The sequence below is a fragment of the Crinia signifera genome, chromosome 6 (genome assembly GCF_055691185.1).
Source record: "Crinia signifera chromosome 6, ASM5569118v1, whole genome shotgun sequence".
In the NCBI taxonomy this organism is placed as follows: domain Eukaryota; kingdom Metazoa; phylum Chordata; class Amphibia; order Anura; family Myobatrachidae; genus Crinia; species Crinia signifera.
Window position 1 is genome coordinate 138,434,987 of NC_139222.1, and position 21,958 is coordinate 138,456,944.

Here is a 21,958-nt window from a genome sequence, read left to right on the forward strand (position 1 = left end):
TGGCGGATTTTACCTGGGGGAGGGGGGGGGGCTGCAGCCCAAAGGTAAAAACCGCCACTGCCTAGCGCCATTCAGGGAGAATTAGTAAAGTGTAAACAGGCAGATGGTGCGTAATGGAGACAAGGGTAGTGCAGGATGAGGTCTTAATTATCATGTACCCTGTTAGTATGAGTTTATACTCTATGGGGTTAGGGAATAAAACTGGGTGGTCACCTGGGAAGGAATGAGAAGGAAAACAGGATTTATATTAAGAATGAGAGGATGATGGTTAGGCTTGGAACAGGAGCATTTTCAGGGAGTGTTTCAATCTACGCTGCCTGGTAGACAGTTTGGTAGGACGGGTGGTTACTGAAAGAGCAGAGATGGCGAAAGCATGAATATGGTGGGTGAATGAGAGAGAGGAGACAAACAGGGGCAGCAGGCTTGGGTGACAGGGGAGGGGATAGAGATATATATAGAATGAATTTAATGACCGTGTTGATATTGAATTAAACACTGAGACATCCAGGAGAAAAAGAAGAATTGAGACATTTAGGAATGGAATGAGTGATGGAGGTACATGTCAGGGTAGGAAATGTAGATATATCTATTATCAGCATACTAACAGGACGGTATTTCAAGAAGTGCCTATAGAAGGGGCTATTTTTATCCCACTACACAGAGTCTTCAAATCTTATAGTTATATTTTTTAAAACAATTGGTGTTATTTGCTGTGTTCATGGCTGCCTTGTAACTACAATTTATATGCTATTGTTCCTTAAACAGGCCTACCTGGTAAAAACATAATTGAGGATATGTGGCTGGGAGTCACAGTGGAGTCACAGGGTCCTGACGGTCGAGTTCTGGTGAGTTAATTTATTCTGCAAGTAATGTTGCTCTCTCAGTGCACCATGATTTTGTCACTGATATTGGGAGTAGGATGTGCTTGTCACAGCTGCTCACCACTGTGTTATGGACTATGACGCAAAGAGTGGTATGTCCTATACTCGATATGACTGGCAGTTGTGTATAAACAGGCATTAATAATATCTGTAAAATATAGCAGTCCATGTGCGGTATGCAATCTCACATTTTTATTGGAGGATACATCCTTGCTTACCACCACACTACATTCTCATTGTAGAATAGTTTAAGCTCCCATTTAAAAAAAGAAATACTATACTATATAGTATAGATAAGTGTATATTAATGTGCTTGGGCCCATAATGTCATACCCCACATGCATACATTTGTTTATAAAGTCATATTAGGCTTGTATGTTAAGGTGTTGTGTCCTGGAACAGGGCCCTCATGTACTGCTGGGCCCCATAGCAGACACCCCAGTTCTATGACCTTTAATTTGACTGTAGTTCTAGTCAACTTGCAGTAGCCAAGTTGTTAGGTACAGGGCTATTTTTCTTGTTTAGGTATTAGATGTAAGTGGCACACTGCATAAATGTCACATGAAAGCTTATCTGCTACCAAATTTTCCCCACATCTTTCATTTTATCTGTATATACCTAGAAGGGGTGAAGTAAGCCCATCCAGGTTATTTAAGGATAAGTAACTACCACTATTGTAGCTGCATACACCTGTGGTCACTGGGCGGAGTGACGTTATGCCCACACAGCTCTTATGGTGCCAGGTACACATGAGGGGTTATTCTGCTTGAGGTTCACATCACTTCGTGTAATTTTCAGCCCACCCGCCATTCACTTTTGCCATTCGCAGCCCGAATTCAGCAGCATGACTGCGAATGGAGGTTTTGCATAAACATCCATTTGCAGCCTACGGGGCCAAACCCACATCATAGTCGCTGATCATCGAATGATGTCGTAGGTACATGCAAAACTAAGACACTCTCAGGTGTGTTCTCGTGGAGAACATGGAGGGCAGCTGACATCAGGCACCCACGTCACTCGGTGATTACCTTGGGAATGCCCAGCGTTTTCATAGGAACGCCCATGAAACCCTGGGTGTTGCCAAGGCCGCATCCCCCGGCCCGCCTCCCCATGCCCCGCAGTCCTGCAGAAATGCGCATGAGCAGTTAAAAAAACATCGCCCAACTTTGCGAATTTGCACGGGTACGCATGGACCACAATAAGGTCCATGGGCCAATCCAGCATCCGCTGATATCGATTCGATATCGGAAGCCTGTGGAAACTGACAGGATGCCAGCCCACTGGAAATCATTTGCATGTGCTCACTAGTAACAAGGATGAAAGGGACAATTGTTTGGTTTGGTGGGGGGTCAGTGCATGAAAGAATGCTGTAGAGGTGTTTGCTAAGGGTGTGCACTTTTTTCTACTGTATGTTGCGTTTGCATAGCTAGCATATTGTGCCATATGCAGAGTAGAAAGCAAATAGGGTGTATGAAAAAATATGTCCAGTATATTTACCCTTATGCAGAGTTACATGCATTTTGCACCTATCCTATACCAGCTGCAAAAGATACTCCTTAATACAGGTGTATTTTTTTGGTTTCTGGTAACCATACACTTAAGATGCCAAATTAGATTAGATGGGGCATGTCAGAAAAGCCTGATGGTTGTCTGCGGTCATCTGAGCAGATTCTCTCTCTAATGGACAAAAGCGTAACATGTGCAGAGAGAGTTATAGTTGGGTGTTATTTTGTTTCTGTGCAGGGTAAATGCTGGCTGTTCTATTTTTACACTGCGATATAGATATCAGTTTGAAGTACAAACCGCACCCAAATCAGGGTCATCTTAACACTATTATGGGCCCCCGGACAAAGCAGCACAGTGGGGCCCCTACTTGCACCCCTCCAAGAGCACACACAAATCTAAAAACAGAAAACACAGAAAGAGGGATGAGTGAGTGAGTGTGTAATGCCCATGCCTCAAACACAGGAACAGCAGCAAGAAGTGACCTATGGTTCCATCCCCTGCAAGCAGCCCTCACCTTGATAACACCACTGGCCAGACCAGAGCTGAGTGCCGGGAGCCAGGATGCGAAGCTGCAGTGGGAGGCAACACTCCAAGTGTGTTCTGCAATTGTCTGTGAATGTTCTCTGATCAGGCCACGGACACAGCCCATCAAATGTTCCGGTGTGCGGGGACGGGGGCGGACAGGAGGCTGTTTATGTGGAAGGGGATATCTGGTACTGAGCCCAGCACACACAGCAAAAAGATATATCTGCAGTTCCTGCTGTGACTGTCCCGTTCTGCTGATATAGCTTCCTGCTGTGTGTCCTGTGCTCAGGTGGACGACATGAATGGAGCAGTGGTTTAACTACTCATTTTGTGGGTTCCGGCCAGAGACAAGGCAGACGGCAGCAGACCCCCGGCACCCACACTTTCTCAGCACATTCCCTATTCTGCGGCGCTATAGTTACTCCACTGCCTTAAAGGCCTAGAGTCTTGCGGGAATTGTCTCTGGCAGTTCCGCCCGTGCTGGGGGATTCTGGAGGTTTTGGATGGATTTGCGGAGCAGCGGCATTGGGAGTATGTTAGGTGGACCGAGAGCCTCCTGAAGAAGGACCTTTGTCAGAAAGCTTGGGCGTTGGGCCCCTAGTATTGAGGGGCCCTTAGGCAACTGCCCATTAAGCCCATGTGTTAAGATGGCCGTGACCCAAATGTATCACTCTCTGCACATGTTACATCTGCCTCCCCTGCAGTGCATATGGTTTTGTCCATTAAAGAGAGCCTTTGCTTTTGCGAGTGAAACAGAATCAGGCCTTTTAATCAAGGCATCATCATTATTGTTTATATAGGATCACAGATTCTGTAGCACTGTATTAATAGGCCTAGCTGTAGTTATCAGCCCATAGATACTGTCAAATATTGTAGGGACCATTCCTGTATGTTTGACCAGCATTACTTGTGCATGCTGACACAAACATCTCCTTAAATAAACTCCTAAACATATTACTAATGATTGCTCAGTAATCTCAGTGATTAAATTAGTCTGTGCCCTGGTGGCCAGGAATTTCCTCTCCACCTCCATGTAAAGGATAGAAATGTATTTCAAAGACAGAATGTATACATATATTGTATGTGTTTTGATAATTAACCCTTTGAGTGCCAAGGCAATTTGTCAAAATAGGTGAGAAAATTGCCAAGGAAACATTTTTATTTGTCATAATGATCTATAATCTTTACCTGATATAAGAAATATTATCTTTTTTTTGCTAACATTTTTTTATTTGAATTTATATAACAAATGTGAGCGACGCTGGTATTTTTACTTGATATTTTGTGCATCTCTCACAGAGATGTTGGCACTCAAAGGGTAATTATGGTGTCTTGATAATGGTACCCGTGCTCCATCAATTATATGACACACGCTTTATTAGCCATTTTGACTTTGTGTCATTATCCTAAAACAATGTAAAAAAATCCAGGCTTCCTGTGTCCTGAGGTGGTTCTGCTCTGCATTCACAGCTGTTCTACTGTGTCATCTTCCCAAACATGTCCTTTTCTGTCCGCTGCATCAGCCGACATCTGCAATGCATCATAGTTGTCATAGCCTGTTAACACAGGATGATGTCCGATAAGATTACCCTACTGCAGTGTCAATATGAATGCGTGCAAAAATTCACAGACACTAAAGCATTCATAGTTCTTAAACACTTCATCGCTTGCCCATATAATTTATATATGTGTTTCAAAATTTTTTATACAAACATCTATTTTATGTATTTTGTTATTTACAATTTAACAATTGCGTCAAGCCCCCACTGTTAAATATTATTAATGATGCATATTGCAACAATAAGAAAATCATATAAATATGGCAGTTAGAAATCTCTCTAGCCAGAACACATTCGCTGATAAGAGCTTGTCCTGATTTAAATTACTTCCCCATCACTTTATTTCTGGTTAGGGTCCCAGTGAGGTTAATGCTTATGTGCAGCCATTGTATTGCAGTACAGTCTGATGGGGAGGGATACAAAGGATCCCTCTCTGAAAGGTTTAGCAGGAGAACATGGACAAATGATCAAATGATAGAGATCAAATGATCTCTATCACTAAACCTTGCCCTAACCACAGCTATTAAATAATGAAAAAATTGTCTGTGGACATTCAGTTATTGGCATTCATGTTGTGAATGTCAGCATTATGCCATGTCGACATTCTCAGGGTCGTTATCCACACCACCGTATGTCTGTGTTCTGGTGTTCCTAATAATTGATCCCACAGTGACATGAAAGTACAGATCGTTCTGCCCAGATGAGCTTACATCCTAAGGGGCGCAGAACTGCAGTGTGATAAGCACGTCTTCCCTGAATTACAGTAGTCTATGGGTGAATACCTTGTCACAAGCAAGGTACACCATATAAGCAACAAGTGAAGACTCGGTATTCAGCTCTGCTTCAGCCCCTATTAGTTTGTCTGTGTCGGCTGTCATAACATTGCAGTGATGTGCTCCCACTTTGTATGTAGATTTAAAGTTTAACCCTTTGAGCGCCAACGTTGCAGTGAGAGATCCTCAAAATATCCGCTAAAAATGCCAGCGTCTCTCACAGTTCTTGTTTTGGGTGCGATATTTAATTAAACTTCAATGTATTGACTTGGCTGTATTTGTATTCATTTATACTAAAAGTACAGTCGCTGTGAGGGTCACTGGCATTTTTAGTGGATATTTTGAGGATCTCTCGCAGCAGTGTTGGCACTCAAAGGGTTAACCAGTTGTGCTTTAGGAATATTGTTGAACATGAATCTTTCTGTATATACACAGACTTGTCAGGTGTCCATGCAGCACAGTACTTTGTTTAAACAGCTATGTTCTGGAATATTACATCCATTTATACCCCTTTCAGACAGAAAAAAAGACCCGGGAATTTCCCGGCTCTTGCCGTGTCGACCCGGGTTTTTCTTCTGTCTGAAAGGGTCAACACGGGACTAAAGTTCCGGGACTTCGACCCAGGTATTTACCTGGATTTTTCCCATGTCAGACACGTGTTTGCGGCTGTGTGAAAGGGTCCGACCCGTGTTTTTCTCCCGACTATTGAAAAATCATGCTGATTGGCTGTGCAGCATGGCGCTGCGCGATTAGCTGATCTTTTTAGCTTCCCTGATTAGCTGAGCGGGCGTGGCAGTGGCATGCAGCGAAGCACTAAAAACTGTCCTTTTCTTATGACACACAGAGTTTTGCAGGAAAAATCCGGCTTCTGTGTGAAAGGGGTCGACATGGGAAATACCTGAGTTTTTGCTCCTGTGTGAAAGGGGGTCAGCACCTTGCTGCCTAGTTCTACCCGGGTTTTTGTATCCGGTAAATACCTGGGTTTTTTCGATTTTTCTGTCCGAAAGGGGTACAGTATTAGATTGCATATTTCACCATAACATTGCCTGTAATTGAAGTCTCTCTATGAAATGGAATACCCCAACTCAGGAAGACAACGGGCGCAAACTACAGTATGCTGTTATACTGTGTCTTTAACTTCAGTCAAGGAATAGAATGTGTTGTTGTAGGAAAAAATGTAATGTAATTAACATACTGTGCATTCAGGGATTTTGGGTTATATTTAATTTGTGGCATGGAATTTAATTAATTGAATGACACAGCGTAAGTGCAGGAAACACTGGCACACAGAACAGGAGTGAAACATTATTGGTCATTGGCAGTATTGTAATAGAGGATTCTGGGATAATTTATGAAATGTAATAAATATACTGGTCTTTAGAGCAATTACATCTGCTATTTCTAATTGATGACACAGATATTAAATTAAGCTCTTTTAAAAAATTGGTTAAGTGTAAGAACAGATAGTTCAGAGATATGTGATATTAATGCTTCTGATTTCTTTATCTTTGCCAGGTTTGTGCCCACAGGTATACAGCAGTGCAGTGGTCTGGTAGCGAGGACCAGCGGAGGATGATTGGCAAGTGCTATGTACGAGGAAATGACTTGGAATTCAATGACGCAGATGACTGGCAGACCTACCACAATGAGCTGTGCAACTCCAACACTGACCATGAGCGTACTGGGATGTGCCAGCTGGGCATTAGTGGGGGCTTTACCAATAATATGCTATATTTTGGGGCTCCAGGGGCATATAACTGGCAAGGTGAGACACTAATAATGAATAATGAAATATAAATGTATACAAATGTGTGTAAATTATCTCTACACAGGCATGCATATTTGTTATAGTCTAAGCAATTGTTTTATATTGTTTTTTAGGTACTGACTTTATTCTGCAGAGAGATAACTGGGACTTGAAGGAGGTCTCCTACCCAAGCGAAAAACTGCTTAACATCTATATGGGTAAATATTCTGTTCTTGCCTCACTTTCCAATTTCATATACCACCAGAGTCTTACTACATGGAGCCATAGGGAGATTAGCTGTGTTTCCTGTAGGTAGTACCAGTACACTTCCGGGAGAAGAGGTGCAACTCACAAGTGAAGCTTATGAGACCATTCCAGCAGTGTACCGCTGACAATTGCCACATTGGGTAGGGTTATAATGATTCAACTTGCAGTGAATCATGTCACCAAGCTAGATTGTACCAATAGTGCCCATAACATGCTAACAGTGCCAATGGCCCAGCAGTGCTCAAAGATGCCAGGACATACAAAATACTATTTACTGTATGTACAGCTTTATTAAAAATGAATGATAGCTAGTAGATTTTATCATGGTAGTCCAGAAAAATGTCCATATGTAAACGTAATAGTAGAACTAGCAGCTTCCATATGCTTTTCTGAACAAAGGTACCGTGTGCACCCTTTGAAATGCCGTTATGTGGCTGGTGTCTGGGACTCAGGGCGTGGATGAGGCCATGGACTTTGTACTACTTCAGTTTACTGTAGTTGTAAATCGTGTAGCACAAAAAGAATGTGAAGAAAACCGTGTTACTTTAGCTTCCTCTTCTGTGTTGGCTGAAATTAGCCTCAATGAAGTCCTGTGATGTGTGTGTTTTTTTTCTATTTATGCTTAATTGGTATACATTTTTGTCAGAGATCACAGATTTCCAGTGTGCTCCTTGGCAGTACGTTTCAGTTCCTAAGTTTGGGAAGCGTGCCGGTGGTATATATGCTGGTTGTTTTGCATCAGTGATGCATCACTGGGGCCTGCATTGAATTTGGAAACGAAGCACAAAATACCAAGCAACTGTGCACCTTTCCAAAATCATATTGTACTGCCCCAGAAGTCAAAAGAACAATGGCGAGCCCTGATTCACAATTGTTAATAAAGGCATCAGCCACAGTAGCAGCAATATATTGTATAGGAAGGTACAAAGGCTTCAGCCTGGCAATAGACTAGTGATCCTCTAACCTGGGTTAGACAGTTATTGGATACAACCTGTGATCTCCTGGAATGAGACTCTGAGGGGCAGAGGCGAATTTAGGGGTCAGGCCGCCCCTACGCACAACATTTTTGTGTCCCCCCCCCTCCCCCTATTTTAATGTAATCATATATGTATATACATTGTTATTTATATATTTCATAAAAAATTAACTGTAGCCCACCTTAATATTTTTTTAAGCACTCTGGACTGCTCACTGCACGGAGGACCCGGAGGGAGGCACTTATTAGTACAGTGATTAGCACAGTGTCTCCGTCAGTCTCTCTCCGGCTCACACACTGTGACTGACTGAGCGCAGGGAGGATCTGCGCGCCGCTCAGCTCAGCTGCTGGATACACAGCAGCCAATAGACTGTGTGTGTGTAGAGTAGCCAATGGGCGGGAGCCGGCAGCAGTGAGCCTGAGCCATTTCCGGACTCGCAGGGGGACCGTCGAACCCAGCCACTAAGCGGTGATGTAATGTGCATGGCAGAGTGGGTGGGCAGTGGCGGGTGACAAGCGGCGCTGCCACCGACATATGATAATTCATGTCTGCGGTGGCGGCGCTCGTCACTCGCCGCTGCCCACCCGCTGTGCCATTTAACAGAATGTCAGCCTGCCTGCCGCCCTTAATTGGTGCCGCCCTGAGGCCGGTGCCTCACAGGCCTAGGCACAAATCCGGCCCTGCTGAGGGGAGTTCTATTGCTGACATAATGTTGTCCATAGCAACCAGATATGGGGGGAAATTCTCTAAACTAAAAATGCTGTAAAAACCCTGTTATCGGGTTTTTAACACATTTTGGGATGCTCTAAGCATGCCCCGCCAGGTTATCTGGCGATGCCCCATAGAAGTCTATGGGCTTCTACCGCGACCCACCGCCTCTCTGCACCGACCCACCGCGGCCCCGCATCGACCCCCGCTGCCCCGCATAGACGCCCCCTCACCTGTGTCCGGGCAGCACAGTGATTGTGATTGTGTGTCAGGTGGTGGATGTTAATACCCGGGTAACACCCTCCAGATGTCGGTCAAAAGAATGTCAAATATCCAGGCTGGTACGCACTATGAGAGTTGTGTGTTCTCTTCTGTTTTCTTGGATAAGGATAAGAGTTAAACAACTGAAGGATATATAGTCCTGTTATATACCTTGGGAACTAAGGAAAACTCCTAAAGAACAGCATAATTACTCTTTTAGGACTTTATTGTGGTATATGTTTATCCCCAATTAGGTGCGCTGGTGCCACTGCTTATAGATTTTGTATTCTATTATTGTGATAGTGGGTGATTATGACAGGCATTCAGCTGCACCTGCTTTGAAGTGCAGAAACCCAACACCTTTAATTCTTAACTTAGTAAATGTACCTCTGAGAGAGCAGGTCAGCTACGCAACTCAATTTTGCTCTGTAGAATTGCATACACAGCTTTGAGCAAGTATGGACAGTTCAGAGTCATAAACTCCCATAGGCATACCTCCCAATTGCCCCCATTCCAACAGGACACTACTGCTACAGTATTTTGGACACAGTCCTATTGTTCCACCTGCAGGAGAAGCAAGCAAGTGAGCTATAGTATTTGGACACAGTCCCATTGTGGCACCTGCAGGACAAGCAAGCAAGCGATGGAGGGAGAGGTTGGGGGCTTTATTGATGTGATTTGCAGTGAACTGAATTGTCATGGCTTAAAACGGCAAAGCGCTATAAAATGCCCATAAAGTGTCCTACACACCTTCCATCTTTTTTTTCCGGCCCCCCTGGTATCTCACATAGAGTAATTATAAAATGTGGCAACTATGCATTTAACCCAATATCCTCACATTGGGCCAGATGTACTAAGCTTGAAAAGTGATCAAATTCAGTGATAAACCTATAGCCAATCAGCTCCTGAAAAATGTCAGTTATGAGCTAATTGGTTGGTGATTTATCACTTTATAACTTCTTAAGCTCGGTACATCTCGCCCATAGTAATGACACTTGTAGTTGCGGTTTAAGTTTATATCATTTCCTAGGAGGGATACGGCTAAGCTCTGTGGAATGCCAGAGATTTAGTTGGGACTTGTTATGTACTGTGCTTCTTTACTCTGCCTGTCAAGCTGAGTCACTTGATTTGCACAGAACTGTTTGTCTTTTACACTCTCTTTTTTAGGTGTGTTTCCTTTAAAGGGGAATGACAGTATTTATTTAACATTTGAAATAGAACAGGGGTTCTCAAACTCGGTCCTCAGGACCCCACACAGTTCACATTTTCCAGGTCACCCGGCAGGTGCACTCATTACTCATTGACACATTTTAAAAGATCCACAGGTGAATCTAATTATTTCACTTGTGATTCTGTAAGGAGACCTGCAAAACATGCACTGTGTGGGGTCCTGAGGACCGAGTTTGAGAACCTGTGGAATAGAATCATATTTCTAATTATGTCACTCCATTATTCCCTCTCATAATTTACCATAGAGATTTTTTCTGGTGACCGTGTACTCTACTAAGGTGTTTTTACCTTCCTATCTCCCTTCTAAATCACAGTGAGGGGAAGGAGAGGATGCACTCTCCTCCCCTAGAATGGAAGCAGCGGCGGATGGAGGGACGGGCAGCGGCGGTGGATGCAGGGATGGGCAGGCGGCTGCAGGGTGGTTGAGCCACCTGGATCGCCACCGTGAGCTACCAGCACGCGAGCGACGGGTTGGCAACCACTGCTTTACATGCAAGAATGGACAGTTTAGAATCGTATACATTTCAGCCACGTGCATACCCCCAACTGTCCCAATTCCAGCAGGACAGTCTCGTTGTTTGGACACCGCCCCACCCAGGGACCGGAGTGCCCTGCATGCATTAAAGGTGAAGTTGGGGGAGCTTTTGATCACCCGATGCTCTGCAAAGCAGCGGGTGATCCATGAATAAATGCGGTGCACTCGTACATGGCATCTAAACAGTGCAGTGAGGTGAGTGGGGGGCTGCACATCTGCTCAGGAATTCTGGGCATGGCCACCCACTGAAGGCACGCAAGGGTCTTGATCTCAGAGGAATAAAAGTTGGGAGGTATGAATATTTTAGCTGTATTTGTGTAATTGGTCCTTAACTGGACATTTCCACCTATTCTAAGTGTTCTGTAGGTATGTTGTAGACATGTAAGCAGAACTGCAGGCTGTCAGAGATGAGCATATGCAGAGATCTGTGTGATTTAGGAGTCGTAGGATAGATCTGTAGTGCAAACGCATGCTGATAGTGATGCCCAGTTTCATAAATTGAGGGATTGTTGAATTGCAGAATAAAGCCAGAGATTTACTTTTTTTTCCCCCCAAGCTTGCAATGTTACCACATCTGTGGCCATTTTTTGTGCAAGTCAGGACCAATGCTATTATCTAAGTATTTATGACACAGCTACGTAATGTTTGCAGTACAGTGAGAAGTGACAAGCCGCTGAAAGTTAGGGACAAAAGCTGCGGAGAACAACTACTGTATAGCTGTTACATGTAAAAGGCTCTTCCAGCCTAATGCCTTTTCAGAAACTACTAGTGTTGTATTTCAAAGTGACCACAATCAAAGTATACCACCAGTAAAATATTCCTAGGGTGGCATTGATTTCTGTGTTGTGCCAGGCAAGCTTTTAAATGAGCAGAAATAAAACACTCAGCATGGGAACGGAAAATGGTCATTGCATAATTTTCTTGTCACATAGAGTATGTGATGTATACTTCATTGCTGTCCATTGGCCATAGCTGGTGGTACAGTTTTAGTGGCAATATACTCCCATTTATATCCATTTTAAATGCAACACAATTAGTTTCTGAGAAGCCACTTAGCTGTAGGAGTCATGCAAAGATAGAGGGTGCATGCCTCAGCAGAAAACAGAAAGGATATCTATGTAAGTAATTGAATGATGTTTGTGTGTGTATGGATGTTCCACAATAACTCTTGAACGCTTTAACGAAACTTTTCACACTACCATAACATCTTAAGGGACGAACTAAGTTTGAAGATGGGTTTAATCGGATGACACCTTAAGGGTGCCGTCATAAAGGTCCATGCTTTTTCTGTTGTTTTCATGCATTGTAATATGTTTTTGGAAAGCTTGTGACTTTCTGAATACAACCAGGGTATCCCTGGTAAAAAGGGGCATGTCAATGGGAGAGGTGTGGCCAGTGGGAGGGGGCTTGGCCACTACATTGTAAAAAAAATATATATATATTTTCAGGGGGTGCCGGCTGTCTACCGGCGCATAGGCTGCTGCTGCAGCTGCCTCTCTCCCCCGCTCAGCACATGACATTAAGAGGAATCAGGGACAGGGGAGATGGTGCTGCGCCAGTGGTTCATAGCTCAGGCCGAGAAATTCCCGGCCATGCCACCGAAGGGGTTAAAGTCCATTAAATGACAAACATTTTCACTTTACAAATTTTTTGAGATTTGCATAAGTCTTAATACTAGTATTACATACTAAAATGACAGTCAAATATACAGTTTTACCCACTCTGATATTTCTTCTTTTTTTTTGCATATTTGTCACACATATTTGTTTTAGATCTTTAAAAAAAACTAAATCAAATTAAAAAACAACCTCAATAAACACAAAATACAAGTTTTAATTGATGTAAATGCAGCCAAACACTTCCAATACCAAAATTTGCTCTCATGCTTCACATCTTTGTTTTGCTGCATAATCCATTTGTACACAAGCTTGAGATCAAGGACTGAAGACTGGACACCCTCTGAATTTATGGCAGGTTACCCAGGTTCTGAATCAAGCATCCCCCAAACAATTGATAATTATTGTTTCACCCATAGCCAGTTGGTACTGAATGACAAGAGTGACAAATTAGCAAAACAGAAGAAATCTGCAAAAACCTTTACACACCAATGTACATAATAATTAATGTCAATAAGTGTCGATTTTTCTGGTATTGTTATTGATACTGATGGGACATACAGTAGTATCTGTAAGATTAAAAGGTCACCGCGGAGTACTTCTTCAACACAGAAATCGCAGCAGCTAGTTCAGAAGCACAAAACAAGCTAAGTAGCATGTGAACTTGTAGCCAGACAGGAAGAGCAGATAAGAAAATTTGGTTTAATTTGGCATATTACAGTACAAGATCGCATTGTATAAAGCCGGTAAGTTTTCACATGATGCAGCAACATAATCCAGACAGTTGTACGAGTGCCTGAACTCCCTGATGTATGGGGTGAGGGATTTCTTAGATGTCCAACTTAAATGACATCTACAGTATTATTGAGATAAAATGTGGCCCTATACATAATGATGTATATTTTTTATGTTGCTAAATAAAAATGGCCAGTAAGTTTACAGCAATGACCACAGACTTTCTTTAAATGACGTTTAACACATCGCCTACCATCAAACTATGTTCATACAGGGCTTGATTTAAGTCTGGTCACAGTGACGCAATGGTACAGATATCGAACAATTACACATGTTCCGGACAAGTACTGCACATGTGCCATACGGGCCCTGTGTAGTTGGACACAGTAATACGGCATACTTCAGTCGATGGACAGACTACGGCCAGTTGGGGCCTGTGATGGGCTCTGTGTCTGAAAACTGACATGTGAAGCTCGTTTTGTGTGAGTGTTGAGGTCATGGGGGCAGATGTATTAAGCTTTAACAAGAGATAAATCCAAGGGTGATAAGGAGAGATAAACGTCCAGCCAATCACCTGCTAACTGCCATGTTACAGGCTGTGTTTGAAAAAAGTCAGTAAGGAGCTGATTGGCTGAATGTTTATCTCTCCTTATTACCCTTGCATTTATCTCTTGTTAAGGCTTAATACATCTGCCCCATGGTCTCTTCCGACAGAGGTTTCCTGGCCTCAGTGATGGTGCTGCAGTGGCTGATCTGCAAAACCGTATGGGTTACTCAGCCAGCCAATAATGCCCTAGTTGATTTGATGCTGCATCCTCAGACACAGCATAGTATCACACGTGCATGCAGAAAGTGTCTACTTGTATCTAATGCCTCCTGCTGCATTACCATATCTTCGCATTGCTGCTGCTTCCATACAAGCAGCATCAAGGCGTTTTCTAAATAATCCCTACAGTGCAATAAATGTCAGTTTACCATCATGCTACATTGGTAGCACAGTTAAATTAAATACAACTAACTGTGTTTAAAACAAACATTATATTTCAAAGTAACCTCTATTGGTCAGATTTCTGATGTATTGGGGGTCCTGTAAGTGTGACCAATGACCCATAAATAGCACAGTCCTGGTTTGGTACATACAGTAACTATAAAGTGGAGCATCATAGATCTGAGGAGGTTGTACCGGGGCCCCCACACTCTCCCCCTGAATAGTGTACACCACTGGTACTCAAATCGGAGCACAGGATGATTCTGCTGTGTCTCCGATTTGTGTGTGACTGGCTTGCAGCGGGCTTTGAGCTGTGTGGCTTGAGCAGGGCCGCCGAGAGAGGGGGGGAGGGCGTCGGTACTAAGTTACCCGGGCTTGCTGGAAAGGCCCGGCGGGGCACTGGTCCGACCGTCCCCCTCTGTCGCTCCGAGGAGCAGCCCACACCTCTACAGCAGCTCATGTTGAGCCTGCTGTCAGCACAGCACATGCTGTAGGTGTGTGCTACTGGGGGGGGGGGGGATAACACCACCCCCCTCGACTTTAGAGTGTTTTTTTAACCCCTCTAATCATTTTGGGGGAGTTGGCTAATTGCTTGAAGAGGCCCTGCCTACCGTGATTAGGCCACACCCCCAAAATTTTACTGGGGCCAGGCATACCTCTCGGCAGCGCTGGGCGTGAGACATATAAGTTATTGTGAATCATTCATAAACAACAGAACTATATACTATTTTCCATTAGGTAACTAACTTTGTTTGACTACTAATATTTTCTGAGCTACATTTCGTAATCATATGTCTGTCCAAATGTATTAAGCGCTCCATTTTCTTAATTTTTTTTGTTAATTCATTACTTATGTCATTTGTATTTTCATAGAATTAATGCACTAAAGATTCATTGGTGCATTCCAAGAAAATACTTATGCTGGGTACACACCAGGACGACTAGGGCCCGATCCCCTCAATCTAGATCCAATTCCGACCAATTGGATGTAGATTGTGTGGTGATTGGGCCCTTTTCTGTCCTGGTGTGGACCGATACCGATCCGATGCGCGGTCCCGCGGGTCGGTCGGTCGTTATTGAGATCCTACCTGCTGCAGGTAGGATCTCAAAGACGACCATACAGCTGGGTGCGGGTCGCCATCGGATCGGACCCGCTCACGGTGTGCATCGTCAGCGGGTTGCCCTGGTGTGTACCCTACATTACAACATAAGAAATGGATTAATAGATAAAAGGATTCCAGCCTGACAATGAATCTGATTTATCCCCCAAAATAGCTAATTATTGTATTTCTCTATATATTTTACTTGCACTATCCCATTATCTAAATACTAAATAAATTTATTGATAGGGGCCCCTACAATTTTGAAAGCCAGGGCCCTCACCCTAAGAAAGAGCTGGGAAAATACTGGAATAAACAGACTTTAAGCCTTTGAGTGCCAAGTGAATTTGTCAAAATATGTGTGATAATTGCCAAGCAAACATTTTTATTCATCGTAGTGACCTGTTGTGTTTACCTTATATAGGAAATGTAATCTTTTTTTTTTTTTACACATTTTTTATTTGAATTTCTATAAGAAATGTGAGCAACGCTGGAATTTTTAGCAGAAAGTTTGAACATCTCTCACAGAGATGTTGGCACTCAAAGGATTAAGGTTTTACTGCAGATGACTTTTTTTGTTTTGTTTTTTTCTTCTCAGTAGATTTCTCATCAGTTCTCCTGTAGGATCAGTCACTTACCTTTAAATGTGCATCTTTAATAGGGTACTCTGTGCAGATTGGCAAAGGTGTGCTTCTACAGAATGATGTGACCATTGTCTCTGGGGCTCCACGCTGGAATCATAAGGGTGCGGTATACCTGATGGAAATGGTGTCAGACTCCATGAAACTCAAACAAGTTCTGAGTGGGGAGCAGGTGGGCTCCTACTTTGGCAATGTCATTGCGCTGGCTGATTTTAATAATGATGGGTAAGTGCAGAAAATATGTTTTTCTTATGCTTGTTCCGGCTGGTATATACCCTGTGCTTATACAAATGTGACCTCATACACCTGTCCTCAAATTATGCAAAATATTGCTATTTGGCTCACCATAGACATTGTGACGAACCATACAATATCTCTTAATCTACTACTTTATACCATTTATTTCTGACATGAATACTAATCTTAAATACTTGGTACACTATAATACCCCTTTCACACCAAATTCCTGGGTTAATGGACATGGTTTTAAGCTGTTGAAACCCGTTCACAGCAGCTTGAAACCATTCGCATTGCAGGCTGGACCCAGTTATTGCCAGGGCTTCTCCTCTCCCGGTTCTTGGAGGTGATATCCTATAACAGTGCCGGTGAGCGGCCTCTCCATACAGTGTAAACAGGACCTGAATCGCATGACCCAGGCTGGAATTCAAGGGTTCTGCGTGCTGGCAACTAGATGGGGCCCCACAAAGCAATTCAAGCGTTGCTCCATTCTGGAGCGCACAGCCGATGACGCGGACATTACTGTTATTTTGTTCCATCATTTAGACCGGCTGGTAACTAATGAAGTATAAATTAGGATTGTGGCGGGAAACTGGAGAAAGTCTGGTGCATTATGGTGCATGCTGGAGTTGCCAGAAAATAGCATGCTAAGACATGTCTGGGTGTGTCAGAGAATGGGGTGCTGAGGGAGTCAGATTAAATAGAACCTTTATTGCTGTATATATTGCCTACTGTTTTAGCTAGGCAATTTGTTGGTCGAATAAGGTGTTCCTTGCTAGATGCACAAGTGCAGCATAGAAATGATCCCAACGGGTGCCCTTCCAGTGCCATGGACCTGAACTTTAGTGTTAGGGACCCACCTGATGAGGTCTCCTGGTTGCAATTGGTGGTCCCATATTTTTGGCCAAAAATTCAGTTAAGCACCTCAATTTTGCTGTATGTTAGGTTGCAGAGTTTCTTATAATTATTCTAATTAGCAGAGCTTAGTACTATAGAGTCTGCTTATGCATTTTCTTTTTTTCTTAATATTTCCATATAAAAGAGCAAAATATTATAAAGTGAGATATTCAAATGAGATTTAATAGGTGGACAGGGCATATTTACTGCTCAGTAAAAGAATAGAGCCTGGTTTTCACACATCCTCAATTACTTTTAAGTGAAAACTATTTTACACCTCCCAGTCCTCCTTTATACGTTGAGGCACGTTTATCTATATAACGCTATCAATTAAATAATTCCAGGGTACAATAATGAGACATTGAAAAAAGACAATTCCAATATCCTATATACGTAATAATTAATTTATGGCTTCTCCAATTCATAAGCTAAAAACGTAAAGTTTAAACTGATTAAGAAACTAGTCCTAAAGTGATAATATGCAGAACTAATTAATTTGGTCCCCAATTTACATAAACAAATTTTGGCCTCTGTTTAAGTTCTAAATACAATTAAATTATTGTATTATTATTATTATTATTATTATTATTATTATTATTATTATTTTTGTGGTGTTTTGTGTTTAGAAATCACAGTTTTCTGGAACTTTTGAGTGATTTTGCTTTTAATACTTCCAGCGATTTAGAACTCATCCCAAAATGATTTCAGAAAAGCAATGCATTTCATTGATAGTGAAAGACTTGCACTTAGCTCCTGGAAGTACAAGTTCCGGACAATATAATAGATTGCATTAAATTGCATTAAATTATCCAGACCAAACAACACGTGCACAGTGTGTAGCCAGTTCACATCCTTGTTAAATGTAGAGACATTACTGGAGCAAAAGATACAGGAATTCAAAGAAGTAGGAGTCTGTAAATCACTTGGCAATATGCTGTCATGCTGGGCTTTCTTCCTTCTCCTGCAAGTTGTTCTTTGGTGCAGAAGAACAGCAGATCTGACATGTTTTACCAAGAAAAGGAGAAAGCCCCTCATGAAGGTACAGTATAGTGTGGTTTGTGTGGCTTGGAAGAAAGATAGTTTAGTTCAGCGGTTACCAAACTGTGTGCCTAGGCACCGTGGGGTGCCTCGGGAAACTTGCAGGGGTACCTTGGGTTGGTCCAGGACCCACTTAAATTATTTATGGTCATAATTTATATGGACAAATAGAAATAAATCCTGTCCATCACGAAATAATTGAGCCTAAGAATGATATATAAACAAAAATATCTTAATGCCGTGAATAAAAAATATCTGATTCTCTAGAGTGCTGTGCTTCAAAAAAGTTTAGGAACCACTGGTTTAGATGAATGATTGGGCAGAAAATGGTGTCATGGGAGACTGTTCTGTTGGAGTATAGTTCTGAAAATAGGGATGTGAAGGTTTTTTTGCACTGCCCCTGTTGTAATGGTTTTGACAATAATCCACATTATCTGAAAGTGTTTGTTGATTTTTTCCCCACAGATGGCAGGAGATTGCAGTTGGTGCCCCTTTTTACTTTAACCGGAAGGAGGAGCTTGGAGGAGCAGTCTACATTTATACAAATGAAGTTGGTAGTTTTACTGATAAGCCATCTGTAGTGTTGTATGGTCCTACTGCATCTGGTTTTGGTTTTGCATTGGCAAACATTGGCGATATAAACCAGGATGGATTCACTGGTAAGTAGGAGAGGTATTAGGGCAAGTCAATATGGGCTAAAATAATGATGTATGGGTCGATGTTATATAGAGTAACGGGAAGAGTTATAGGGAGTGGTTGTATGGAAGGGATGTAATCAATATCCTGACACAAAATATGTCGTTGTTACAGTGCCGGCACTCAAAATGCTCACAAATCTAGATGTAAAAATTGAGGTTTGTATTGTCGAAGGGCATGGTTAGGGTTAGGCTGTGGGAGGGGTGGGTTAGGGTAACAATCTTTTCCAAAATCCATTTATATTTAAAAGTTCACCATTCCTCTGCTGCAGTTTTGACTATCAGCATGCTGAGCCCCTGGATATCGTACTCAACCCATATGGACAAATGGGAGGAGTTATGGAGAGAGGTTGTACACAATATCAGTAGGGCTTAGGGGGAAATGTATATGGGATAATAGGATGAGCTGTAGAGATACTAATTATATTGAGTAGTCATTTATATAAAGCAATAGGATATTTGTATGGATAGGTATAGATAAATACAAGTTCTAAGTACAACTACACAGAGATAGTGGGGTATTTTGATTGCTATAAGGAGATTGTGGTGGTAGTGTATAACATTTGGTGTCAGTGTGTAATATAATATCATTTTGTCACAGATTTGGTAGTGGGAGCTCCTTTTGAAGAAATGGGTAAAGTTTATATCTACCACAGCAAGTCTAGTGGCCTGCAGTCCAAGCCTAGCCAGGTAACACAGCAGACCCCTCACTCATTCCCTCCTATCGATTTGTTAATATAACAGAAGTTCTGCTTTAACATTGATTAAAACATTAAAATCTGAAACTGACTCTTTTATGTTACCCTCTACAGATAATTGATGGTACCCAGTTTGGGTTCTCAACATTTGGTTACTCATTGGGCGGCGGCCTTGACATTGATCAAAATTCCTACCCAGACCTACTTGTGGGCAGTTTGGCGGATCGCATTGCTCTGCTCAGGTACAATGGTAACTTGTGTGTATAATGACTACAGTGATCTAGTTTATACACTAAATAATGTGTGGGTCTGAGAGAAGGTTTATCATGTAAGTTAACATATCAACCTGTTGTCTGCAAGCAGGGAAAGCAGTCCTTGTGTGGGCTGATCCAATTTTTATTACAGTGCAGCCTATCAGTTCACTAGGAACTAATGACATCACACAGACATGAAGCATGAAGTGGCTCATATCCTAGTGAAATAACTCGTGCCTAGTGCATTCATACATTGAATAATTGGTTTAGCTCATCATATGTTTGCCACCACTGTATGTAGACACAGGTTATACTATAGTGCTCCATTTGGGATAATATAGAGGCACTAGTAAGCAAATGCTTCAAAAGCTAGATGTAGTTTCACTTGCTGCCAACAGATGGCAGTGTTTTGGTGACACACGGACACTAGACATATGTATGTATGTATGATAAGTTATAATGGGGCAGATGTATTAAGCCTTAACAAGAGATAAATGCAAGGGTGATAAAGAGAGATAAACATCCAATAAGCTCCTTACTGACTTTTTTCAAACACAGCCTGTAACATGGCAGTTAGCAGGTGATTGGCTGGATGTTTATATCTCCTTATCACCCTTGGATTTATCTCTTGTTAAAGCTTAATACATCTGCCCCAATGGTCCAAATTGAGGGGCTTATTTTTAAATGTATTTGCCTTCACGGGATTGGCTGTGATTGGGTAATATGGTCAAGGTATTAGAAAATTAGGGGCATACCATGTGTGGGTTGTTGATGAGGTGAATATTGAAGTGAGGGAAGCCAACAATGGCATTTCTCTGCAGTTGTCTGAAACACCTGCTCGGATCTCAAAAGAGCATACGTATGCTGGCTTGGAGCATAACCAGGAATACCACATGCTCAGAAGGGAGACATCGGCAAGCTCTTTTTGTATATTGCTCAGAGATGCACTGTTCCCCCCCATGAAATGCATATTATTGGAGTCTTTATATTTTAGGATGTATATTAAAGTAATTCTTACTCTTTTTCAGATCTCGCCCTGTTATTAATATCTCAAAAGAGTTTTCTGTAACCCCAACTATTGTGGATCCCAGCAAATGTTCTTCTACCTCCTGGTGAGAGCCATATTAAAGCCCCCATCACTTTACATTTATTGACCTTATCTATTCTTCCTGTGGATATTGCTCCTCCTTACATTAATTACTCATTTGTAATTTACTAATCTTATCTTATGTTTTTGTTTTAAAAAGTTCTGAGACATGTCAGCTACAATAAAAATGTTGGGGCTAGTGACACCATCATACTGTAGTTCAAACAAAAGCCTGTAACTCATATAGGGGCAGATTTATTAAGCTCGGTGAAGTGATAAACTGTCTGGTTTTTATCACTGGCCAATCAGCTCCTACCTGTCATATTTCAAATCAAGCCTGTAACTTCACAGGTAGGAGCTGATTGGCCGGTGATAAAAACCAAGACAGATTATCACTTCACCGAGCTTAATAAATCTACCCCATAGTTACTCGTATAGGGCCTTATTCTAGTTCACTCTTTCTGACAAAATCCTTCTTAGATGGACAAAACCATGTGCACTGCAGGTGGGGCAGATGTTACTTGTGCAGAGAGAATTAGATTTGGGTGGGGTTTTACTTCAAAGTGAGATCTATATTGCAGTGTAAAAATAAAGTAGTCAGTATTTCCCCTTCACAGAAACAAAATAACTAACCCAAATCTAATTCTCTCTGCACATTTTACATCTGCCCCCCTGCAGTGCACATGGTTTTGTCCATCTAAGAAGGATTTGATCAGAAAGAGTGAACTAGAATAATGCCCATAGTGTCTTGAATTGTTATATGAACATATAAATTAAATGTTTCTGATGTAGAGGAGCACGTGTCCAGTTATCAGATGTGGGTTTACCAATAATGCTTTTTTCCCCACACTGGAACCAGTGCAATTCGATACCCAGGAGACACGTTGGTAGCTCACCATTTACGCAAATATCCTCTGGCGCTTGACCAATCACTAAACCTGTCCCAACGTTTCTTCTTCTCTATGTAACAACTTTTTGTTGTAATGTTCCTTCTTGATTCCTA

General features: G+C 42.2%; 1 protein-coding gene across 2 annotated transcripts in view; it reads left to right on the plus strand.

Annotated features, from left to right (window-relative positions):
• ITGA3 (integrin subunit alpha 3) overlaps positions 1–21,958 on the plus strand; it is a 79,649-nt gene that overhangs the window by 27,901 nt on the left and 29,790 nt on the right. For both annotated transcript variants that reach the window (XM_083147364.1, XM_083147363.1), the window contains exons 3-10: positions 766–845; positions 6,760–7,009; positions 7,126–7,209; positions 16,070–16,274; positions 18,687–18,880; positions 19,518–19,606; positions 19,729–19,856; positions 20,897–20,980. In XM_083147364.1, coding sequence (XP_083003490.1) covers positions 766–845; positions 6,760–7,009; positions 7,126–7,209; positions 16,070–16,274; positions 18,687–18,880; positions 19,518–19,606; positions 19,729–19,856; positions 20,897–20,980 — 1,114 coding nt within the window. The remainder of the gene's footprint in view (positions 1–765; positions 846–6,759; positions 7,010–7,125; positions 7,210–16,069; positions 16,275–18,686; positions 18,881–19,517; positions 19,607–19,728; positions 19,857–20,896; positions 20,981–21,958) is intronic.